General features: G+C 35.8%; 1 protein-coding gene across 1 annotated transcript; it reads left to right on the top strand.

Annotated features, from left to right (window-relative positions):
* Positions 1–14,800: 14,800 nt before the first annotated feature.
* Positions 14,801–15,736, top strand: LOC112605663 (olfactory receptor 5I1-like). Its single transcript, XM_025355351.1, has one exon. It carries the CDS (start codon positions 14,804–14,806, stop codon positions 15,734–15,736), a length of 933 nt encoding a protein of 310 aa, XP_025211136.1. The 5' UTR covers positions 14,801–14,803.
* Positions 15,737–19,336: the final 3,600 nt, after the last annotated feature.

Genomic DNA, 19,336 nt, shown 5'->3' with positions numbered 1-19,336 from the left:
TCACTTTCCTATCTTTTCTTAGAAACACACCATTGTTAGCAGTTTCTTATGATTCCTTCCATTAAAAATAATTTTTTACCTATATTCACTTATAATTTCTATTTTATGTTATGTTTGTAGTCACAGAAAGGAATAGTATAAACATTGACACGTAACTCTTTCCTTTAGAGAATAATATGATCTGACCGTCTCTCCACGACAGCACTTACAAATGAAACCCCAGGGTCTAGTCAGATTGGACGTGGATGCTGTCGCCACAGCAGGCACACTGGAGACCATGCCAGAAAACAGTCCTATCCCAGGGAAGGTCAAAGCGGCCGGCAGTGTGAGAGGGTGAGATGAACGAGGTAACATCCAGGGTTCGCAACTGATTGAGTATGTGGCCAGAGACTGGGAGGTAGTAATCGAGAATGTCCTTAGGATTGTGACCAGTTCTGTTTTCCGAACTAGACCTAAAGAAAAACACAACTGAGATAACTTCCTTAATGTTGCAGCAATTCCCAGAACCATAGCTGATAGAGAACATCTTCCTCTTCCAGCACCCATTTTCTCACCCTTGATTTCTTTCGCCCTTGGCCAGCACTTCAGTTGGTTTAGGTTGTCTACCCTGTGGGGTGACTGAAAGCATTATATAAGAGTTTGATCCCTAGTTGCCTTGTTCTTATTTACTGTAGTTGCTGCAATTGTCCAGTTACAGTTATCCCTGGTGTGCAAGTGCTAAGAGAGATTCCACTACCTTCTCTGTGTTCTGGATACAATCATCTCTGTCCTAATCCATTATGACAACACTAGCCACTCATGATAACCAGAATCAAGTACTCTAGCCAAAATAGTAACTATTTTTTTTTTTTCCTGCTGGTCCATTTGCATAAGGAGCACAAAATAGTGGTTCCTGCTGTGTTCCTGGAAAATATGTTTTTCTCTCTAGAAACCAGGGCTTTGGTCCTCGTGAATCTGAAGACTAAGAAAGTGAGTTTCTGGGAGTGCAAAAATTAGAAAACACTCTACTTTCACCCCTTGAATCTCAGAATGACGTATATGGCAGGCAAATGGGGACTCCACACCGCGTACCAGGCATCGGGTCAGCATTCAATGCATACGCTGAATCCTGAAACGAGCATCCTGTCTCCTCCAGAGCTGACTTCTAGCTAGTCCCTTGATTGAGCGTTTACCAGTCCTTTCCCCTCTTCTATGAAGCTAGATACTTATGGGTGATGGGCTATACAGGAAGATCAGTGAATTCTGAGATCATGAGAACATTTTATATCTCCTTTGCCCCAAAATAGGTACCAGGTCCTAGGCAATCTTTAATGGATATTATGTCAATGTGTCAGTCCGTCTGCAAGCTGTCAAATGTTGGTGTAGATGAAGGTACTATGGAGATGGAAGACAAATCTGCATCTACAGTGTCTATTGTTTCTGATTAGGACCAATTGCTTTCACTTTCAGGGTGGAAGAGGTTTTATATAATTAACACGCTATCAGGCACATGAATATTTTCCCAGAGACAGGCATCACATTGAGTGCTCAGGCATGGATTCTGTTACTGGCATGTTGGACACTCAGAGCGGGCAGACGGCAGATGAGCATTTATGGTAGGGAGCTCGTGTCGCTGAGCCCAGGCATAAAACATCCTTGCCAGTATAGACTCTCTGTTCATGGGCTCATTGTGCTATCACTGGAATATCCTTAGGGACGGACCATGTCAGAGCACAGTTCATCCTCATCATCTGGATAGTTAAAGCCTGTTCTCTTGTACATGCTTTCAAGTTAGGTCTAACTTCAATAGGTCTATTCACATAACTCTTTTCCAGATTACTTGGTCCAGTCTTCTGATCTTCCAGGCACTTTATCAACAAACTAGGCATTTACCACTGCCTCCAGTCAATGTATATTTATTACCCAGGACTCTTCCCCTTCTACACAAAGTTGAAACCAAGAATATTATTCAGGGTTTTGTCCATTAGCAGAAATTCTCTACGCTACATACCTTTAAGGCCACCATTTAGGGCTGGGATGTCCTTTTAGGTTAATGTCAATGTACTGTGGTGACTTGTATGTGAACCTGACCAGAATCCTTTCCTCCTCTGTCAGATGATCCCAGAGGCTTCCCGGTGAGGCCATATGTGTGACTTGAGGAAGAGGCATTGATTTAACAGAGATGAGTCATATGAGAGTCAGAACTATCCATTTGTTCCTGAACCACTCTTGTCTTCTGATTTGCTCAGGCCAAGCTTTTACCAGTTCAGGCTTGTATTTGTTGAATTCAAAAGATTGTTTTATTCCAAATACTGTATTTTATTATATTTATTTCATATGTTAACATTAAACCTTGAAAACAGTTGAATATTCATTTTTTTTTTCCTGTTCCTTTCTCTAAATTAGTGTCGAGATTATCTCTTTTTGAAAGCAGCCTTCCCATGGAATGTTGGGAAAAAACTTTTTTCCTGCATTTCAGAGGGAGTACTTCAAGACATGATAAAAGGTTTTAGCATCCTAGACAATATTATTCCCTAAAGTTTCCCTTATTTTGCAAATTGAAATCAATTCCAATGTTGTAATAAATTTAACTTTTGGTTTGTCTATTTAGCCTACACGAACAGTAAGTTGATCTTCCTCATACTCATTAATTAGATACAAATGAGGATGTGGAGGTGCCTCAAGCACGCCAAAGATACGAGGGAAAAATAGGAAAAATACAAATGGATGGTGGAGAGAGTGAGAGAAAACAGAAAGTCATTGGTTAAAGAAGATGTGGATCACCAAGAAATACTTCTGCTCCCACCGGTGATTTAAAGTTGCCCCTCCTGGCATTGGGAAACGAATTTTTCTAGCTTCAATAATACATGTATAATTTATTTGCAAGTAGTATGTAGGAAAGGAAGTATGATGTCTTAAAACAAGAGGTTCTACTCTGTGGGATATAGACATCTCCCTCCGAGAACCCTCATATTCATAGCAAGTGGTCTGAGGATTAATATGCACACCAAGAACTTAATCTCACTTTTTTCAACTTCATTTCTATTTGTTTTATTAACTCAAGTTAGTAAAATAGCACTCATTACACACGTTTTTATTAACATAATTTTATTCTACCAAATATATATTGAATGCTTTTTATATACTAGGCTCTGTTTATCACTTTGTAAAAGTTTGATCTTTTAATCCCCATAACTATTCCATGAAGTAAGTAATAAAACTGAATGAAAACTGAAACTTACAGAAGTTAAGCAGCTTGCCCGGGTTGCTCACTTATCTACCCTAAGAAAATGTTGAAAATGACAATTAATAGTCGGCATTAAATAATCAATTGCATATTTATTAAGTAAATTAATAAATATGACAAATGAAACCACATTGGAAGAGAACTTGGGTAATAGTTTATAATTAACTTTTCTGTAAAATTACCCATACGACAGTTAAGGATGTAAATAAAAGATTCTTTCTGAACTACACTAAAACTACTCATTTAAAAGAACAGCAATGTAAGTGAGGTTGGGACTTGAGATACATCAAATGCTGCAGTAGAAATCTCTTTCACTGATACGACTTAGCACTTATAATCAACACACCAAATGAGATGTTGAAAGTGTCAGGATTTTCAACATCTATTCTATTTCAGCACCTATTCTAGAGTGCACTAGTTTTCATAATATAATATGGAGTGTAGTCTCAATAAGGAGAAAACATGCAATCTTTGGTGGTTATTTGTTGTTTTTCTGTACAATATCTAAATACTTTTGCAGATGCATCCTGCCTGCCTCATAAGAACACTAATGTCAAGTTGTAGAAACTGTCTCGGTGGGCTCTGAACTCTCATTTTCCTCTAAGTAGCCATAACTTTGCCATTTTCAGCATATTTGTGTAATGTTTGGATTGTGTTATTTCTTCCCAAGTGTGTGAATATGACTCTTACTAGATTGATTATAAAACAAGTCCCCTAGGAGTTAATGATTGGATTGAAGCACTATTAGCAAACAAATGCAAAGTCAACACATTTTTCTGGACTATTGAGAGAAGTCATTTTCTTATTCCTAATAGAGTTGCTGAGAGTACAGATACAGGACCCCTGCTTATAATCTTACCATGAGTTTAAAAAAGCCAATACAGAAGGAAGCAGAGTCAACAGATAATTAGAAGGAACCAGTTCTTATAATAAAATTTTAACAGCAGAATTTACCTATTTCTAAACAATTTTATCATCTTTTATTTATTTTATGTTATTGCTTTTTACATTTATTTAACTAATATAACAAATATGTGTAAATTTATTACCCATACAAAAACTTAAACTGTTACCAAAAATTACATGTATTTTTAACCTCTTTTCTATCCGGTCCCTTGTCTCACNAAATTTAAGTCCTTAGTCTATATTGAGTTAATTTTTGTAGATGGTGACAGGAAGTGGTCCAGTTTCATTCTCTGGCATATGGCTAGCCAGTTATTTCAGCACTATTTAGTGAACTGGGAGTTCTTATACCATTGCTTATTTTTGTTGACTTTGTCAAAAATCAGATGGTTGTAGGTGGGTGGCTTTATTTCTGGGTTCTCTCTTCTGTTCTTTTAGTCTGTGTATCTGTTTTTGTAGCAGTACCATATTGTTTTGGTTACTGTAGTCTTTTGGCATAGTTTGAAGTTGGGGTAATGTTATGACTCTGGATTTTTTGTTTTGCTTATGGATTTTAGAATAGATTTTTTCTAATTTTGTGGAAGAAAAATGATGTTAGTAGTTTAAAAGGAATTGTGTTGAATCTGTAAATTGCTTTGGGCGGTGTGGCCATTTTGATGTTATTGATTCTTCCAATTGATAAGCATAGACTGTTTTCCAGTTTGTTGTGTCATCTCTAATCTCTTTCAGCAGTGTTTTGTAGTTCTCCCTGTAGAGATTTTCACCTCCTTTGTTGGATGTATTTCTAGGTACTTCACTGCCTAGTATTACACTCTTGATTTGGCTCTCAGCTTGAATGTTGCTGGTGCATGTAACCACTACTAATTTTTGTATATTGATTTTGTATTCTGAAACTTTATTGAAGTAGTTTATCACTTCTAGAAGCCTTTAGCAGAGTCTTTAGGGTTTTCTAGGTACAGAATCCTATTGTTATCCAAAAGAGATAATCTGACTTTTTCATTTCCTATATAAATGTCTTTTATTTATTTCTCCTACCCGATTGCTATGGTTATGACTTCCACTATGATGCTGAATAAGAATGGTGAGGGTTTGCATCCTTTTCTAATTCAAGTTCTCAAGGGTAATGCTTCTAGGTTTCGCCCATTCAGTATGATGTTGGCTGTGAATTTTTCACAGATGACTCTTATTATTCTGAGGTATGCTCTTTCAATGCCTAGGGAACTGAATGCCTAAGAAGAGATATTGAATTTTATAAAAAACATTTTTCTTGTCCATTGAGATTACGATGTTTAGTCACATTGAAATGAAGATCAGAAAGGAATTGTGTTGTTGTTGTTCTTTCTTGAGATGGAGACTGGCACTGTCACCCATGCTGGAATGCAATGGTGTGATCTCAGCTCACTGCAACCTCCCAAGTTCACTCACTTCTCCTGCCTCAGCCTCCAGAGTAGCTGGGATACAGGTGCACAACACCACACCTGTTTTTTTTTTTTTTGTATTTTTAGTAGAAATGGGGTTTCACTATGTTGGCCAGACTGGTCTCGAACATCTGACCTCCTGATCTGCCCTCTTTGGCCTCCCAAAGTGATAGGATTACAGGCGTGAGCCACCACACCCGGCCCATTTGAGATATATGTATATATTTTTAATATCACTCACATATGTCAAAATTCTCATGAATCCTTATCATCAGTTATTTAAATAATTGACTATATATAATTATGTCACTTTTATTTGTTGGTGAAAGCAAACTTGGTAAAATCTCCCTATATCCAAGTGGAATTGATATTCAGTCATTAGAGATTCACTTACTCAGTTTCTGAGAAGTTTATTTGCTAGGGGTTGGGGAAGAACCTGAAGATAGTTTCTTTCTGAAGTAGCAAAGGGAAGACTTAAAGCTTAGGTAAATTAGGCATCCAGAATCTCTGACAAATCAGTGTCCTACTGAAATATAAGGTTACATTAGAGGAATCTGTAACTTGTGGTGCATTAATATAACCATAGTATCAACAGAATCGAAGCCCAGCTCAACTCTACACATTTAATGTGATTTACTCAGCATCTATTGTTCTACAAATAATATCAATCTTTAACAAAAATTATGTGGGAGAACATATATGTAGGGGAGAACAACTCACTGTAAGAAAACAAATAAACAGAACCAGATTCGGATATAGCCTAGACATTAGAAATATTATACAGGCAATATAGAATAACTATGATTGTTAGGGGCTCTATTGGAAAAGATAGACCACATGCATAAATAGTGAATTTCAGCAAAGTCGTGGAAAATATAAAACTGAATCAGTAAAACAGCTAGAAATTACAGTAAGAAAGTAATAAAGAATTATTTAAGGGGTATGAGAGTAGTCTCAACATAGCTGAGTAATATATTAGTGAAATTAAAGATCAATCAGTATAAAATGCTCAAAATTAGACACAAAGAGAAAAAAAGAACACATCTAAAATCTGTGTAACAATATCAAATAATCAAAATAACTGTAATTGGAAACTCTGAGGTTTTTTTTTTTTTTAAGATAAAGTTAAGCCAAAGAGAATATGTTTAAATATAATGACTAACAATTTTCTGAAGTTAACAAAAGACACCAAGCCATAGATTCAAGATCTTAGAACTAAGCAGAATTCACACACACATCACATCACGTCACATCACACTCGTGGTGAAGGAAAAAAAGTAAAAGAGAAAATATGAAAGGAAGAGTCGTTACACATCAAGTGGGGCTTTGCAACATCAGCATTATTAATATTTTTTTACTGGAAAATGGTTGATGTTGGGCACTATGCTGAGAGCGGTAGGATGGTTACCGGCATCCTGACCTCTGTGCACTAGATGTGAGCAGTATCTCCTTCCAGGTGTGACATCAAAATGTCTCTACCTTTGCCGAATGAACCATTTTGGTGGTGGAGACACAAATTCACTTCTACTGTAGAACGACTGATCTAAAGGAAGAAATCTGTTGTAATGTTGTAAGCATTACATTCCAGTGTTGTAAGCGTTACACCAGATTTCCTGGCAGTAACTACAAAAATTATTATAGGAAAAAAAGATGAGAAACTGAAATGTTGTTGGGAAAACAACAAAACTGTCAACCCGGAATCATATACACAATGGAAATCTCTTTCTAAAATTAATAAAAAAATTTAATCTAACAAAAACTGACATAATTCATTGATCACAGGTGTGCGCTACCAGGAATGTTAAAATAACATATCCAAGAAGCAAAATGATATCAGATAGAAATTCAAAGTTATGCAAATAAATACAGAGTATGAGAAATTATGTCAATGATCAAATTTATGTTATTTTAAATTGCTCTAAAATATATCAGTCTTAAGAAAATACACCAGTGAAACAGCATTTATAGAGTCTGTAAAAGTAAAGTCTACAACAATAGCATCATGGATAAAGAGGACTAAGATGTTTACTCTTTTAGGGTCTATGGAAGATCAATAATTTATTACTAAATATATTGTAAATTGCTGCAAAAGTATCACAATTTTTAAAAGTCTTAAAATAAGAAGCCAATAGAGCATACAAAATAAATGGAATCATAAAAAATAATCCAACTCAAAAAGAGGTGAATGGAAGAAACAAGAAATACTTGAAGCAAGTAAAGATGCAGTATCAAGATGGTAAACTTAATTCAGCAGAATCAGTAGTAACATTAATTCTACCCATATGTGTATTAACCAAGAGTACTCTAGACACAAAAATTGCAAGATGAAGTTTGTCAGATTGAACAGAAAAGCAAACAAAACTCTGTGATATCAAAAATATCTTTTCTATTATAAAGGCATAATAAATATAAAAGACTCACAAAATTTTATGCAGTAATAATTGAAAGAGCTCTGGAGAAGCTATATTAATACAACACAAAATAGACTTTAAAAGAAAAACTATCAGTCACTAATACCACCTTAATTTTTCTGTAGGGATCCAACCTCTCCTGTTCTTGGTGGGTCTCTGTCTTGGCATCCAGTGTATTTGGGAAGCATTCATGGCCAGTCATCAAGAGATCTGCTGATTTGTTTCTGGATAAGCACCAGTGAGCCATTGCCTCAGCTGTGAGATTTTGTTAGAATTATTGGAAAAGAGCTTCTTTCTACTTAGGCTAATCCTCTGGGCAGGTAGAAACTGCCCAAAATATCTCATAGTTCTCTTTACTAAAAAGAGAGAATCTGCTTGAGAGTTTAGTCATCAAAAAGCAAAGGATAGTAGAGAGCTGGAGAATGGCAAATGTTTTGAACACTTGGATTCTCTCTCATCTAATCTATGCCCAGATTTTTAAGTTATGTAAGCAATAAATTCCCACTTTTGCTTAAGCCACTTAAAAAAGTTAATCTGCCACATCCAACCAAAGATGACAAATACACCTACTTATAAATATTTTTAAATAAATATTCTCTTTATTAATTGCATAATGTTCTAGTTCCTTGTAGTGAATTTCAAGACAATTTAGCCATATATATGTGTATGTATGTATAGATACATATACACACACACACATATAGGTGTGTGTATATAACGATATAGCTATAGATGTATACATACACAATTTTAAATGAACACACACATATATATACACACATACACACACATAGTTTTAGATTAACTTGTTTTATATGTCTTTCAGCTCTACTTATCTCTCTCCATTAGAAAACACGTTCTCAATCTCATTTTCAATTCTCCAATCATGCCATGGACTTTCCAATTTCCACTTAATTGTTTATGTTGTTTTCCCTCCTGTTTCAAATCCACTATTCTGTACTTGACATAATTCTGAATGCCCAGTTCAAATTATTCTCCTCTTCTCCGTTTTGTACCTGGTACCTAGAACAATACCTGGAAGAAAATACTCACAGAGTGAACTTATTTGTTCAATGAAGGTCTTTTGATGTTTTCTGACCTTGTGTGGCCAGCATTTCATTTGAAGGCAGATACATCTCTATCATAGTACATATTGGAGTTATTACACTCATTTATAATTTTCTTTCTCAATCACCAGATACATCTTTGCTTCTTTTCAATTTATTGTACCATCAGTTTGCATAGAATAATATAGTAGTTGCTTGATAAGTTGCTTTGAGCTGGTTAAATCAAATTAGATAATAAACATAATCAAATTTTTCATATAGTAACCTACCATTTCAAAAGCCAAAATATGTTTCTTTGAGGCATTCTCACGATGTAGAAAAACATCTTACATCATTTCATTTTGTGTTTAATCAATTCCCCAGTGGAACTGTATAATTGCTCACATATCGTATCCCACTAGAGATTTGAATGTCAGAGTTTGAGTTCTTGGGATCTGATGTGAGATCAAAAAGCTGATCTCAAAAGCCTCAGAGCAAAATATAAAAAGCCTTGTTTCTCCTAAGGAAACAGCCTTCTTAAGAAAGGCACAGATGTCTTCTCTGGACACAGAATGTTTGCCCCAAATGGATTATACTGAATGTTACAATGGATCATTTTTTTGTAATCTTTCAGCGTCAAATTTAATTTTTCTAGTGGAAAATGAACTGCAGCTCAAAAACAGTGAAGTCAGAAGGTGAATGGGGAATAAAAAGTTAGTTACCTGGTAAGTATTTCTAACATAATCCTAGGGATATTAGAGCAGAAGTGAGTTTATGCTCACCTCCTTATAGCTTCTTATTTTACACACAGGAAACTGATGTTTTGAGAGTAAATATGTCTAGAATAACACAGGTTTTAAATCTTCAAGGTGTTTTCAACAAAAATGAGAGCAACAACCAAAAGCATATTTAGCACACAACATTCATAATACAACCATCAACATTATTGGACTTTGCTTAGGAATCGAACGTAAGCACAGTTTTCATTACATATTATTTATTTTTAAAATTTAAATACCGATTAAGGCTGACTCAATTTTATATAATGTTAGTTATTCAATATTATGGCAATGCATTGATACCAAGTTATCAATGCATTAGTAACAGGCCCGAAGTGGGAAAAGGGAATTAGTTAAGAAATAAAAAGTTAAAAAGACCATGAATTAATACAGATTACCTACATAATAGTATGCCATTTTGCTGAGCTCTTTCAGAAACTTCCATTCCCACCTGCCTATTCCATAGAAGAACACCTGGTTTGGCTCACTGTTTGAATCTTCTTAATCTTTGGATCCCTGTAGTCATGTTTTGCTTCCATTTTTCCATTTAGCATTAATATTTAATTTTGAATTCTTTAAGTTTCTTTCAGTCTTGAAGTCTATAACATTTTTGAAAAATTATTATAAGTTGTATTATTTATATAAATTTATTTCTTTGTTGAATTTAATTCTGTAAATTTAATTCTGTGATCAGAAATAAAAGTTTGGGGTAGGAAAACATTTTCATCAAAGAGGGCTTTTCTCCAATGGTCTACATTCTCAGTTTATTTAAGCATTATCCCTAAAAATAAGTCTCTTTACTTGATGGCTGTTTTTGTTTTTTTTTTTTTTTCTTTTCTTTTTTTTTTGAGGAGGGAGGTTGTTTTTGTTTTCTTGTTTTGTTTTGAGATGAAGTCTTGTTCTGTTGCCCAGACTGGAATGTAGTGATGCCTACTTTTTAACTGTGAGTCTTCAGAAGTACCAAAATAGAGGATTGCACAACACAGAGGCACTTTGATTGAACATTCATTCACTAGCCACAGGATACAATTGTGTCTTTCCCTTTGCCTTCTCAGCAGTGGCCATTGCTCTGCTTCTTGGTCAATTCAGAGTCTCTTCTCTCACATGTGTAGACAGGAATAGATGAGCTTCCACTCTTTCAGAGCTGATATTTTCTAAGATGGAAACCACACATATTTCAGTAAAGGAGAAATCCAAAGAGTTGACTGGTAGCTCAATGACGCTTTCTTTCTCCTATTAAGTCCCCTTTTTAAAGCATAAGAGGGAATCCTGATTGATCAAAAAATAATAAATATTAGTTTTTAGTGAAGCACAAACTTGTCCCAATGTTGGAATAACTGTAGTTAATATTTATTGAACATTTGCTATGTGAAAAGCACTCTTTAAAATACCTTACTATATTAGGTATTTAATCATCATTTAATGTTAGCTCTTTTAATCATGGACATGACCCTGTAGGCAAGTTCTACCATAATATGCAATTTGCATGTCAGAAAATGAAGACCAGGGGATTATTGAAAATTTACCTAAAGTCACACAAATTTAAATGGTAGAGCCAGGATTTAAACCCAGGCCATCCGACTCCAGGGACCTTGCTTTTACTCACCACATCCTACTGCCTCTGTTTCTGTGTCATAATATGTAAATTTTTCTGTTGTAGCACATACATCAAACCCATTTTAACTAATGTTTAAACAAATACCCCGATATTAAATTTAGCCCATTGATTTTTTTTAGGAGATGATATCATAAACTTAATCTTCTTTTTCAACTCTGCCATCTCTCCCTCATTTAAATCTCTGGGAGGCAAGATTTATTAGAGAGTGCACTAGCCCAGTGATACAGGAATTCTAATCCTTAGCCCTGGGTCTTTCAGTGTAAAGCTATGTAAACCCGGGTTCATTAAATGTCTTGCAATTATCAATTCCTTTCTTATGAAATAGAGAAACAATGAATCCTTAACATATTTTAAAGATCTTTGAGAGTTAAATTATAATTAAAGGAACTTTGAGAATTACAAATTCAAATTGTTAATGCCAGGTGTACCACACTTACCCAGACCTCATCTAATTTAGCTGGCTGGAAACAGAAGGTAGAAAAATAAACATTGAGTAATAATCCAGAATCCAAGGTTCTCACATTTACATTTCATTATCTATACCCAGAGAATAACTTCTCAAATAGTAATTTTCTGCTTATTAACTATAAATATACATAAAATTTTAATATGGATATTTAGTTATATCAAAAACTTGCCACAAATTGGGCAGGAAAAGACAGGAGATTTAAGATTTTAGTTCTCTTGTTAGATTGGGTTCTGGGATGGAGAATATGAAATAAAATTGAGAATACATGTCAAATCTGACATTTTTACATGCAAGTTTGTAGGAAACAGATAATAATTTAAGGGTTTAAGCAAGAAGGCAGCATGACCGAAATATATTTTGTACAGATAACCGTATAGTGGCATTCATATAGATTTTGTAGCATGTTTGGATGTAGGTTGGGGGAGAGACTAGAGGAATGAGGCCAATTAAGAGGTTCAAATGGGGGAAAAGGAGTGATGTTAAATAATGCAATGTCAGTCATAATAAAGCAGAGATATTGCACAGTTTCCACATTTTCCAAAGTGAATCAGTGGATCTTGGTTATGTTTTAGCTAGGGGGAGGCTTCTTCCTTGGACCAGGAGTGTAGGTGGTAAAGATGTATGCAAAGATAGTGATCACAGATTAGGCATAAGTTGTAGGAGGTGATATCAATTAAACTTTACTTTAGACATGCTGAAATGTACATGTGCCTATTTGGAAGCCAACTTTGAGATGGACAGATGATTTTGGATTGGATATATGAAAACGATCACTGTATAGATTGTATTTTTAAGAAAATGCATAGAATGAACTACAGAGAGTATGCATGGTGAGGAGGAAAGTCCTAAGACATTGCTACTGCACGTGAAGGAGGCTGAATAGGGGAATGTTGAGATTAGGAGAGAAATCAAGATAGGTGTATGGAAGCCACAAGAGGTAGACATTTTAAGAAGAAAGGAAAGATCAAGAAGAAAGGGGAGAAGAAAATTTTAAGAAGAAAGGAGAGGTCTACCACATGATATGGAGAAATAAAGTGTGTTACGCATTGAAAAATCTTTGGGTCTGAAAGCTAGAATGTTATTTTTGATTATGATAAAATAATTAAGGAAAATTGTGGAACATGCTCATTTTATATTTGTATAAGTCATATTTTTAAATTCTGTATGTTTATATTTATATATACATATATAATTATGCTTTAATATTTCGTATTACACAACTGTCTCCCTAATATAATAGCTATTTCAAATATTTACTATTCTAAGGCCTCATTCTACCACCTTCTTTTCATTGCTAAAAAATAGTTTATATTTTACAGAGAAAAATAAAGAATAGAAAATAAATACACACTCACTTACAGAGTTATGGTATAAACATGGAATTCATCAGTTACTCCCTTTCTTCCTTTCATCTGTAGGGACAATGTGTCCCTCCTCTCTGAGGTTAATCCCTTCAACTGTGTTTTGCCAATTAAAGTACCTATACTATTACTAAAAGTCATAAACATCTAGCATATCATGATATTTATGTCAATCGTGTCTGTAAAAATATTACCTGAAATCTACTTCCCTTTAGTTTCCCTTGTTTCATTGCAATGTTTCTTTATAGGCGTCTACACTGGTTTACACATTCTCACTTCAGTCTACAACATTAGGATTTTTGTCTCAAAAAACCTAATCAAACCCCTTTTTATCATAATCAGAAAGAACATTAACTAGATTGATATAATTGGTAATAAAAAGAATTCCAAAAGCCATAGTATCAACTGGAGGGAAATCAGTTGTCTCTTCACTAGACAAAATCTGCATGTGTGTGCACAAGTGTTTGCCTTGCTGTTACTTATCTATTAATAAAATTCAGAGTTGCAAACTAGAGCAAGGACAGTCAAAGCTGAGATAACTCAGAGGGTTACATAGGTAAGCATATTCAAGTTTTAATACTTTTTCACTACGAAGAACCTGGAAATAGTCCTTGCTATCATTAATGTACATACCGGGATGAATATGGTGTATGGTGTATTTGGAAACATGAAGATTTATGTAGTTTTACTCCTTCCATAGGTTGGATTCCAGATTCACACACACACACACACACTTCTGGATTGATCCAGAATTGCTCTCTTGCTACGTTATAACAATTAATGAACAAGATGGTGAGGATATTGAGGCTATGGAAGGAAATGCATGTGACACTTATGATTGATGAGAAAGGTACTATCATTGTCATATTATAGTTGATGAAACTGAAACTAAGTGAGTGATTCGTGTAAGGTTTTACAGCTACTGAATAACAGAGCTACTCAGCAACAGAGCTAGGACTCAGTCACTGAAATAACGAATTCAGAATCTTTGCTCTTTTGATCACTGGTCGTTAAACAACCCTAAGGATTTCGTTTACTCCTCAGAGAGGATGCCACACCTCCAGGTCAGAAATATAGAGCTTCTGTTCCTCTACCCACAAGGCTTCATCTGGAACAGCAAGAAGTATGTGGTAGAAATAAACAAAGACAATATAGACAGGCGTAGAGGCCATTTATTTAGGGTTTGCCATGACAAGATGGTTAGCCACTATCTCTGAACATTAGTGGTAGATGAAAGAGTTGAAGAAATTAAGAATGAAGGCTGAGTTTAGAGTTTAGCAACTGGCTTGATAGCAGTGCAATTTAACGTAGAAAGCAATAGCATTAAGGAATAGAGGAGGTAACTTATTGGTTTAATTAAAAAATAATTGAAAACGGATGCATTACACTACATTACCTATAGATATGCCTAGTTGTATCAGGATGCCTAAGTGGTTTTAGAATCACTGTTTTACTCATTTTGACCTTTTTGTTTTCTTTTTTTTTTTTTTAATTTTGCAAGTGTCCAGGTTATTATTAACATTTGTTTTGTCACTCTGTGGCAGCTCCAGAAATCCAGACGCACTGCAGATAATGGAGCCGGAGAATGGCACTGTGAAGACTGAGTTCTTTCTCCTGGGATTCAGCGACCATCTGGAACTTCAGAGTCTCCTTTTTGCAGTATTTTTTACCATCTACTCTGTTACTCTGATGGGGAACCTTGGAATGATTTTATTAATCACAATCAGTTCCCACTTGCACACTCCTATGTACTTTTTCCTCTGCATGTTGTCCTTCATAGATGCATGCTACTCTTCTGTCATTGCCCCCAAATTACTTGTGAACTTGGTTTCTGAAAAGAAGGCCATTTCTTACAATGGCTGTGTTGCACAGTTATATTTTTTCTGCTCTTTGGTTGACACAGAATCTTTCCTCTTGGCTGCCATGGCTTATGACCGGTACATAGCAATCTGCAACCCACTGCTCTATACGGTGATTATGTCCAAGAAGGTTTGTTGCCAGCTTGCAATTGGAGCATTTTTGGGGGGCACTATGAGCTCGATTATTCATACCACGAACACTTTCCATCTGTCATTCTGCTCCAGAGACATTAACCATTTCTTCTGTGATATCTCCCCACTCTTCTCTCTGTCCTGCACTGACACTTACACACATGACAGCATTCTGGTGGTCTTTGCTAGTTTTGTGGAAGCAATCTGTCTTCTAACAGTTTTCCTTTCTTATGTCTTCATTATGGCAGCTATTCTTAGAACAGGTTCTGTGGAGGGAAGAAGAAAAGGGTTCTCCACTTGTGCTTCCCACCTGACTGTGGTCACTATTTATCATGGTACCTTGATCTTCATTTATTTGCGCCCCAGCACTGGCCATTCACTGGATATTGACAAAGTGACCTCTGTGTTCTATACTTTGATTATACCTATGTTGAACCCTCTAATTTACAGTCTAAGGAACAAAGATGTCAAAAATGCTTTTAGAAAAGTGATTGGCCGAAAATTGCTTTCTTAAGATGAAACCGGGCCTGACACCATTTCAACAACACCTACTCTTTGACTTGGTTCTAATTGTTGGAAAAGTCAGTTTAATATGAATGTTCTCCGTATCTGTGGGTAATGAATCCTCAACCACGGAATAGGGCGAAAGCCTAACCTTAGAGGTTGGCCCTCTCATGTCACTTATATTACATCTGTTATTTTAAAGTCGAAATTTCAAATATTTGTTTCAGTGGAAGATTTACCTTACACTTAATTTCCTATACCTCATATTCTTACTCCCTTTCTCTTTCCACCACAAGCTTTTGAGACAGCCATGTGGGAAGAGCTCCCTGCCAAAACTCTAATGGGCCTAGGTACAGGGAGAAGTGTGCACTGAACTAGAGCCACAGAAGTTCAAGGTGTTTGCGGTGGGGAGGAGCCTGGCCCCTCCTCTTCCTGGGTGGAATCTGGAATTTAATCTGTGAAGCGGAAAGCCTGCACTAGCATGAACTCTAGCCTTGCATAGAGTCCCTGTTCCCTCTTTTTCCCTTTTTGCACAGTAAATCCCATTATGAGCACCCTTCAAATAATCTGCAAGCCTAATTTTTCGTGGCCCTGTCATAAGGACCCAGCTGTTAGCTGAACTAAGGAAAAAGTCCCGCAATATTCTTGGTGCACATCGTGGGGGCTTGATAAGCAGTGAGTGAAATGGAGACTCAAACCTCTCACCGTCCTTTCTAAGGCTTTTCATCCTTGGACTTCTGAAAGAAGGGGAAACTGTGCCGCCACCCGCATCGCTCCTGGGGGTCAGGAAATTTGACCTCCAGGCTCCAGGTCCTTTTCCTTCCTTTTTCTGGAGGACCTGCAACGGTGGCTCCCTGCTTTCCTCCCCGCTCTCCACTCCCTGCTCTCCCCTCCCTGCTGGGGGCTGGGATGCATGGGCCAAGGGCCCTGCACTGCTGTTTCCCCTATGCACTGGGGTTCAATTCCATTGGACAGCAATTAAGCTTAAGCTTCTCTGCCTGGTGGAGGAACATCTGGCAAGAGAATAAGAGGGTTTTTACCCGGGCATTTTTATCCACCCATTAGCAGTTAACTTTGAAATTTTTTTTTTCTTTTTTCTTTTAGAAGACGTTTTGCTAGGCTAGGAATGATAAGGATCCCTGTGTTTATTCTCTGTAAGGTTTGGTTGTGAAAAAGGATCTTGTGGGGACTGGTTTTCTTCTGCCTGTCTGTGTTTGTGTTGTGTTATGATGTCTGTAAAAAGAGCTCTAATTAATTTGGCCTAAAAGAAGACACGTACTTGGATCAAGTATTTTTTAAAGGGAAGATAAAAGCTGTGGTAACTTTCAGTTCATGTGACTTTAATCTTTGAGAAATAAAAACAGCCTTAAAGATTATTGGTAAAATGCAGGTGTCATTAAAATATAAACAGGTGGGCTAAAATATGCAGGTCAGATGCAAGCTTTGATAAGTGTTTTGAGGTTATAAACTGCTTTTGGGGTTTCGAGAGCTATTGAACTTGCCAGCTTCACATTGGTAAGGTCTGGGGACAGATGGAACTAACCAAGCCCTTAATAATGCTGGGAATCAAAACTTGACTGCCCTTAGCACACAATTAAAACAACTTACCAGGTTTTACATTAAAATTAAAAATTGCTAGGAGTTACCATTATAACATGTCATTGAGACTATGGGAAATAAATTTACATACAAGGTGTGTAAGAATGGTAAAATGTGTTTTTTAGTAAAAGGTTATAAAAAGCATGGAAATGTAAATTTTTGTCTAGGGTTAAAGGATTGCTTTAAATTGGGTAAGATAAAGCTGAAGTTCAAACAAGTGGTGGAAGGATTATGGAAATTAACCTTGCAGAGGAGGTTCTCTGTGTGAACATATCAACCTAAATTCAAAAGGGCATTACATGGTTTTTCTGTAAATTAAGCATTGAAATAAAATCACAATAAGATATTCTTAAGGCAAGAAGATATTCTTAAGGTTCTCTGTGTGAACATCTTAACTAAATTCAAAAGGGTACTACATGGTTTTTCTGTAAATTAAGTATTGAAATAAAAGCACAACAAGGTATTCCTAAGGCACTAACCTACTCTTTAGCAAAATTAGTAAAGGTGTATGAAAGGTTTTTGCTTCTTTAAAAGTTCTGAGTCATCATTTTGGCAAAATAAATAATGTATGGTAATCTAGAATTCTATTTCATAACATCAAGTGTTTTAAATCTCAAATGTGTAACACCCTTCCCAAAATCAAACTTCGGTTTCAAAATTCTCTTTCCTGACACTTGGTTTTTCAGATACTTCAGAGGTCCCCTGGAGTGTTCAGAAAAGAGAGGTAAACAGGGTTATTTCACATGTTTAGGTACATGGGATTGTCAAAATGATGTTCAGTCTCCTTTAGGTTTTATTTTTGTGAATAATGCCAATATATGTTCCAAAATTGTATGAGATCTCCAAAATTCTAATGCCTGAGTATATGCTGTCAATCATAATTAAGGTTGCTAAGTTATTGTAAACCAGAGGTATAACCAAACTTCTTTGTCAATCATGTTTCTAACTGTAACTACTCTGGACATTTTTTTATTCACAGACTATTGTTGTCTTATTTTAATCCTTTTTAAAAGATGGTTTATAATAAGTTGTAGAACTCTGACAAGTTCTCATGCTTTCAAATATAAGTTTCTGATAACTGTGGAGATTGTGATATTGGAGTAATAGAAAATGTACAGGGTTCATGAAGAGCTGAAATGTTCGTGAATATCAAGCAAAACAAGAGTTAACTAAATGGACTGAACTCAGAAAACTGAAGCAATCTTTTAATTTTTGCTTGGAACATTGCTGATTCATGTTTTGTTTTTCAGAATCAAGGAAACTTATTTTGAAGTATTTATGACTTTTAATAACTGAGTAAGGTGTGTATATATATATATATCCTGTGATCAAGATTTGGAGCATGTTTGTTTCTCTCTGCCTGGTTTCTCTAGAATTTGGAAACTATCTGTGAGTATTCTTATTTTACGGCAATATAGTTACATCAGTGCAATAATAATCCATTTTTCTTTGGAAAGAGGACACAATTGGAGAAACTGGTTATTTTACCAAGGCTTTCACTGGAAGGGTATGCTTCCCTTTAAGGAGTCAATCTTGACTTGCAGAGCTGGTAAAAGCCTCATTTGAGACTGACCCCATGCCCCCATTTACACAGTCCCTGTACAGTGTCCCTGACCTATGGTCAGTAGAGAATGTAACTTTCTAACAAGCCTAGGAGCTATAATTTTTTCTTGGAACTTTAAGAGAAGAGGATTACCCAACTCACAAGTATTTGAGGATACAAAGTCATGGCTGAGCTTGGCTTTAAAAGGTCTTACCTGAGATTCCTTGTGGAACAGAGTTCATCACAGCCAATCCAAAAGGACTATGTAGAAATAATCATTCTTGCTGTGCTTTATGCAAATTATCAGACCAAGTACAAGACTAAAGTCTATTTTGCAAACAACTCAGTACTACTGTAATTTGTGTTTTTAACAAAAAAAGGAGGACTGTATATAGAGAGAAACTATGTTCCAAAACTTATCATACATTTGTCTTTAAATTCCAAACTTATTAGTTGTTTTTAAGTTTT

Source organism: Theropithecus gelada, chromosome 14, assembly GCF_003255815.1.
Source record: "Theropithecus gelada isolate Dixy chromosome 14, Tgel_1.0, whole genome shotgun sequence".
NCBI lineage: Eukaryota > Metazoa > Chordata > Mammalia > Primates > Cercopithecidae > Theropithecus > Theropithecus gelada.
Note: the sequence above shows the minus strand (reverse complement) of the source record. Positions and strands in the feature narration are given on the sequence as shown.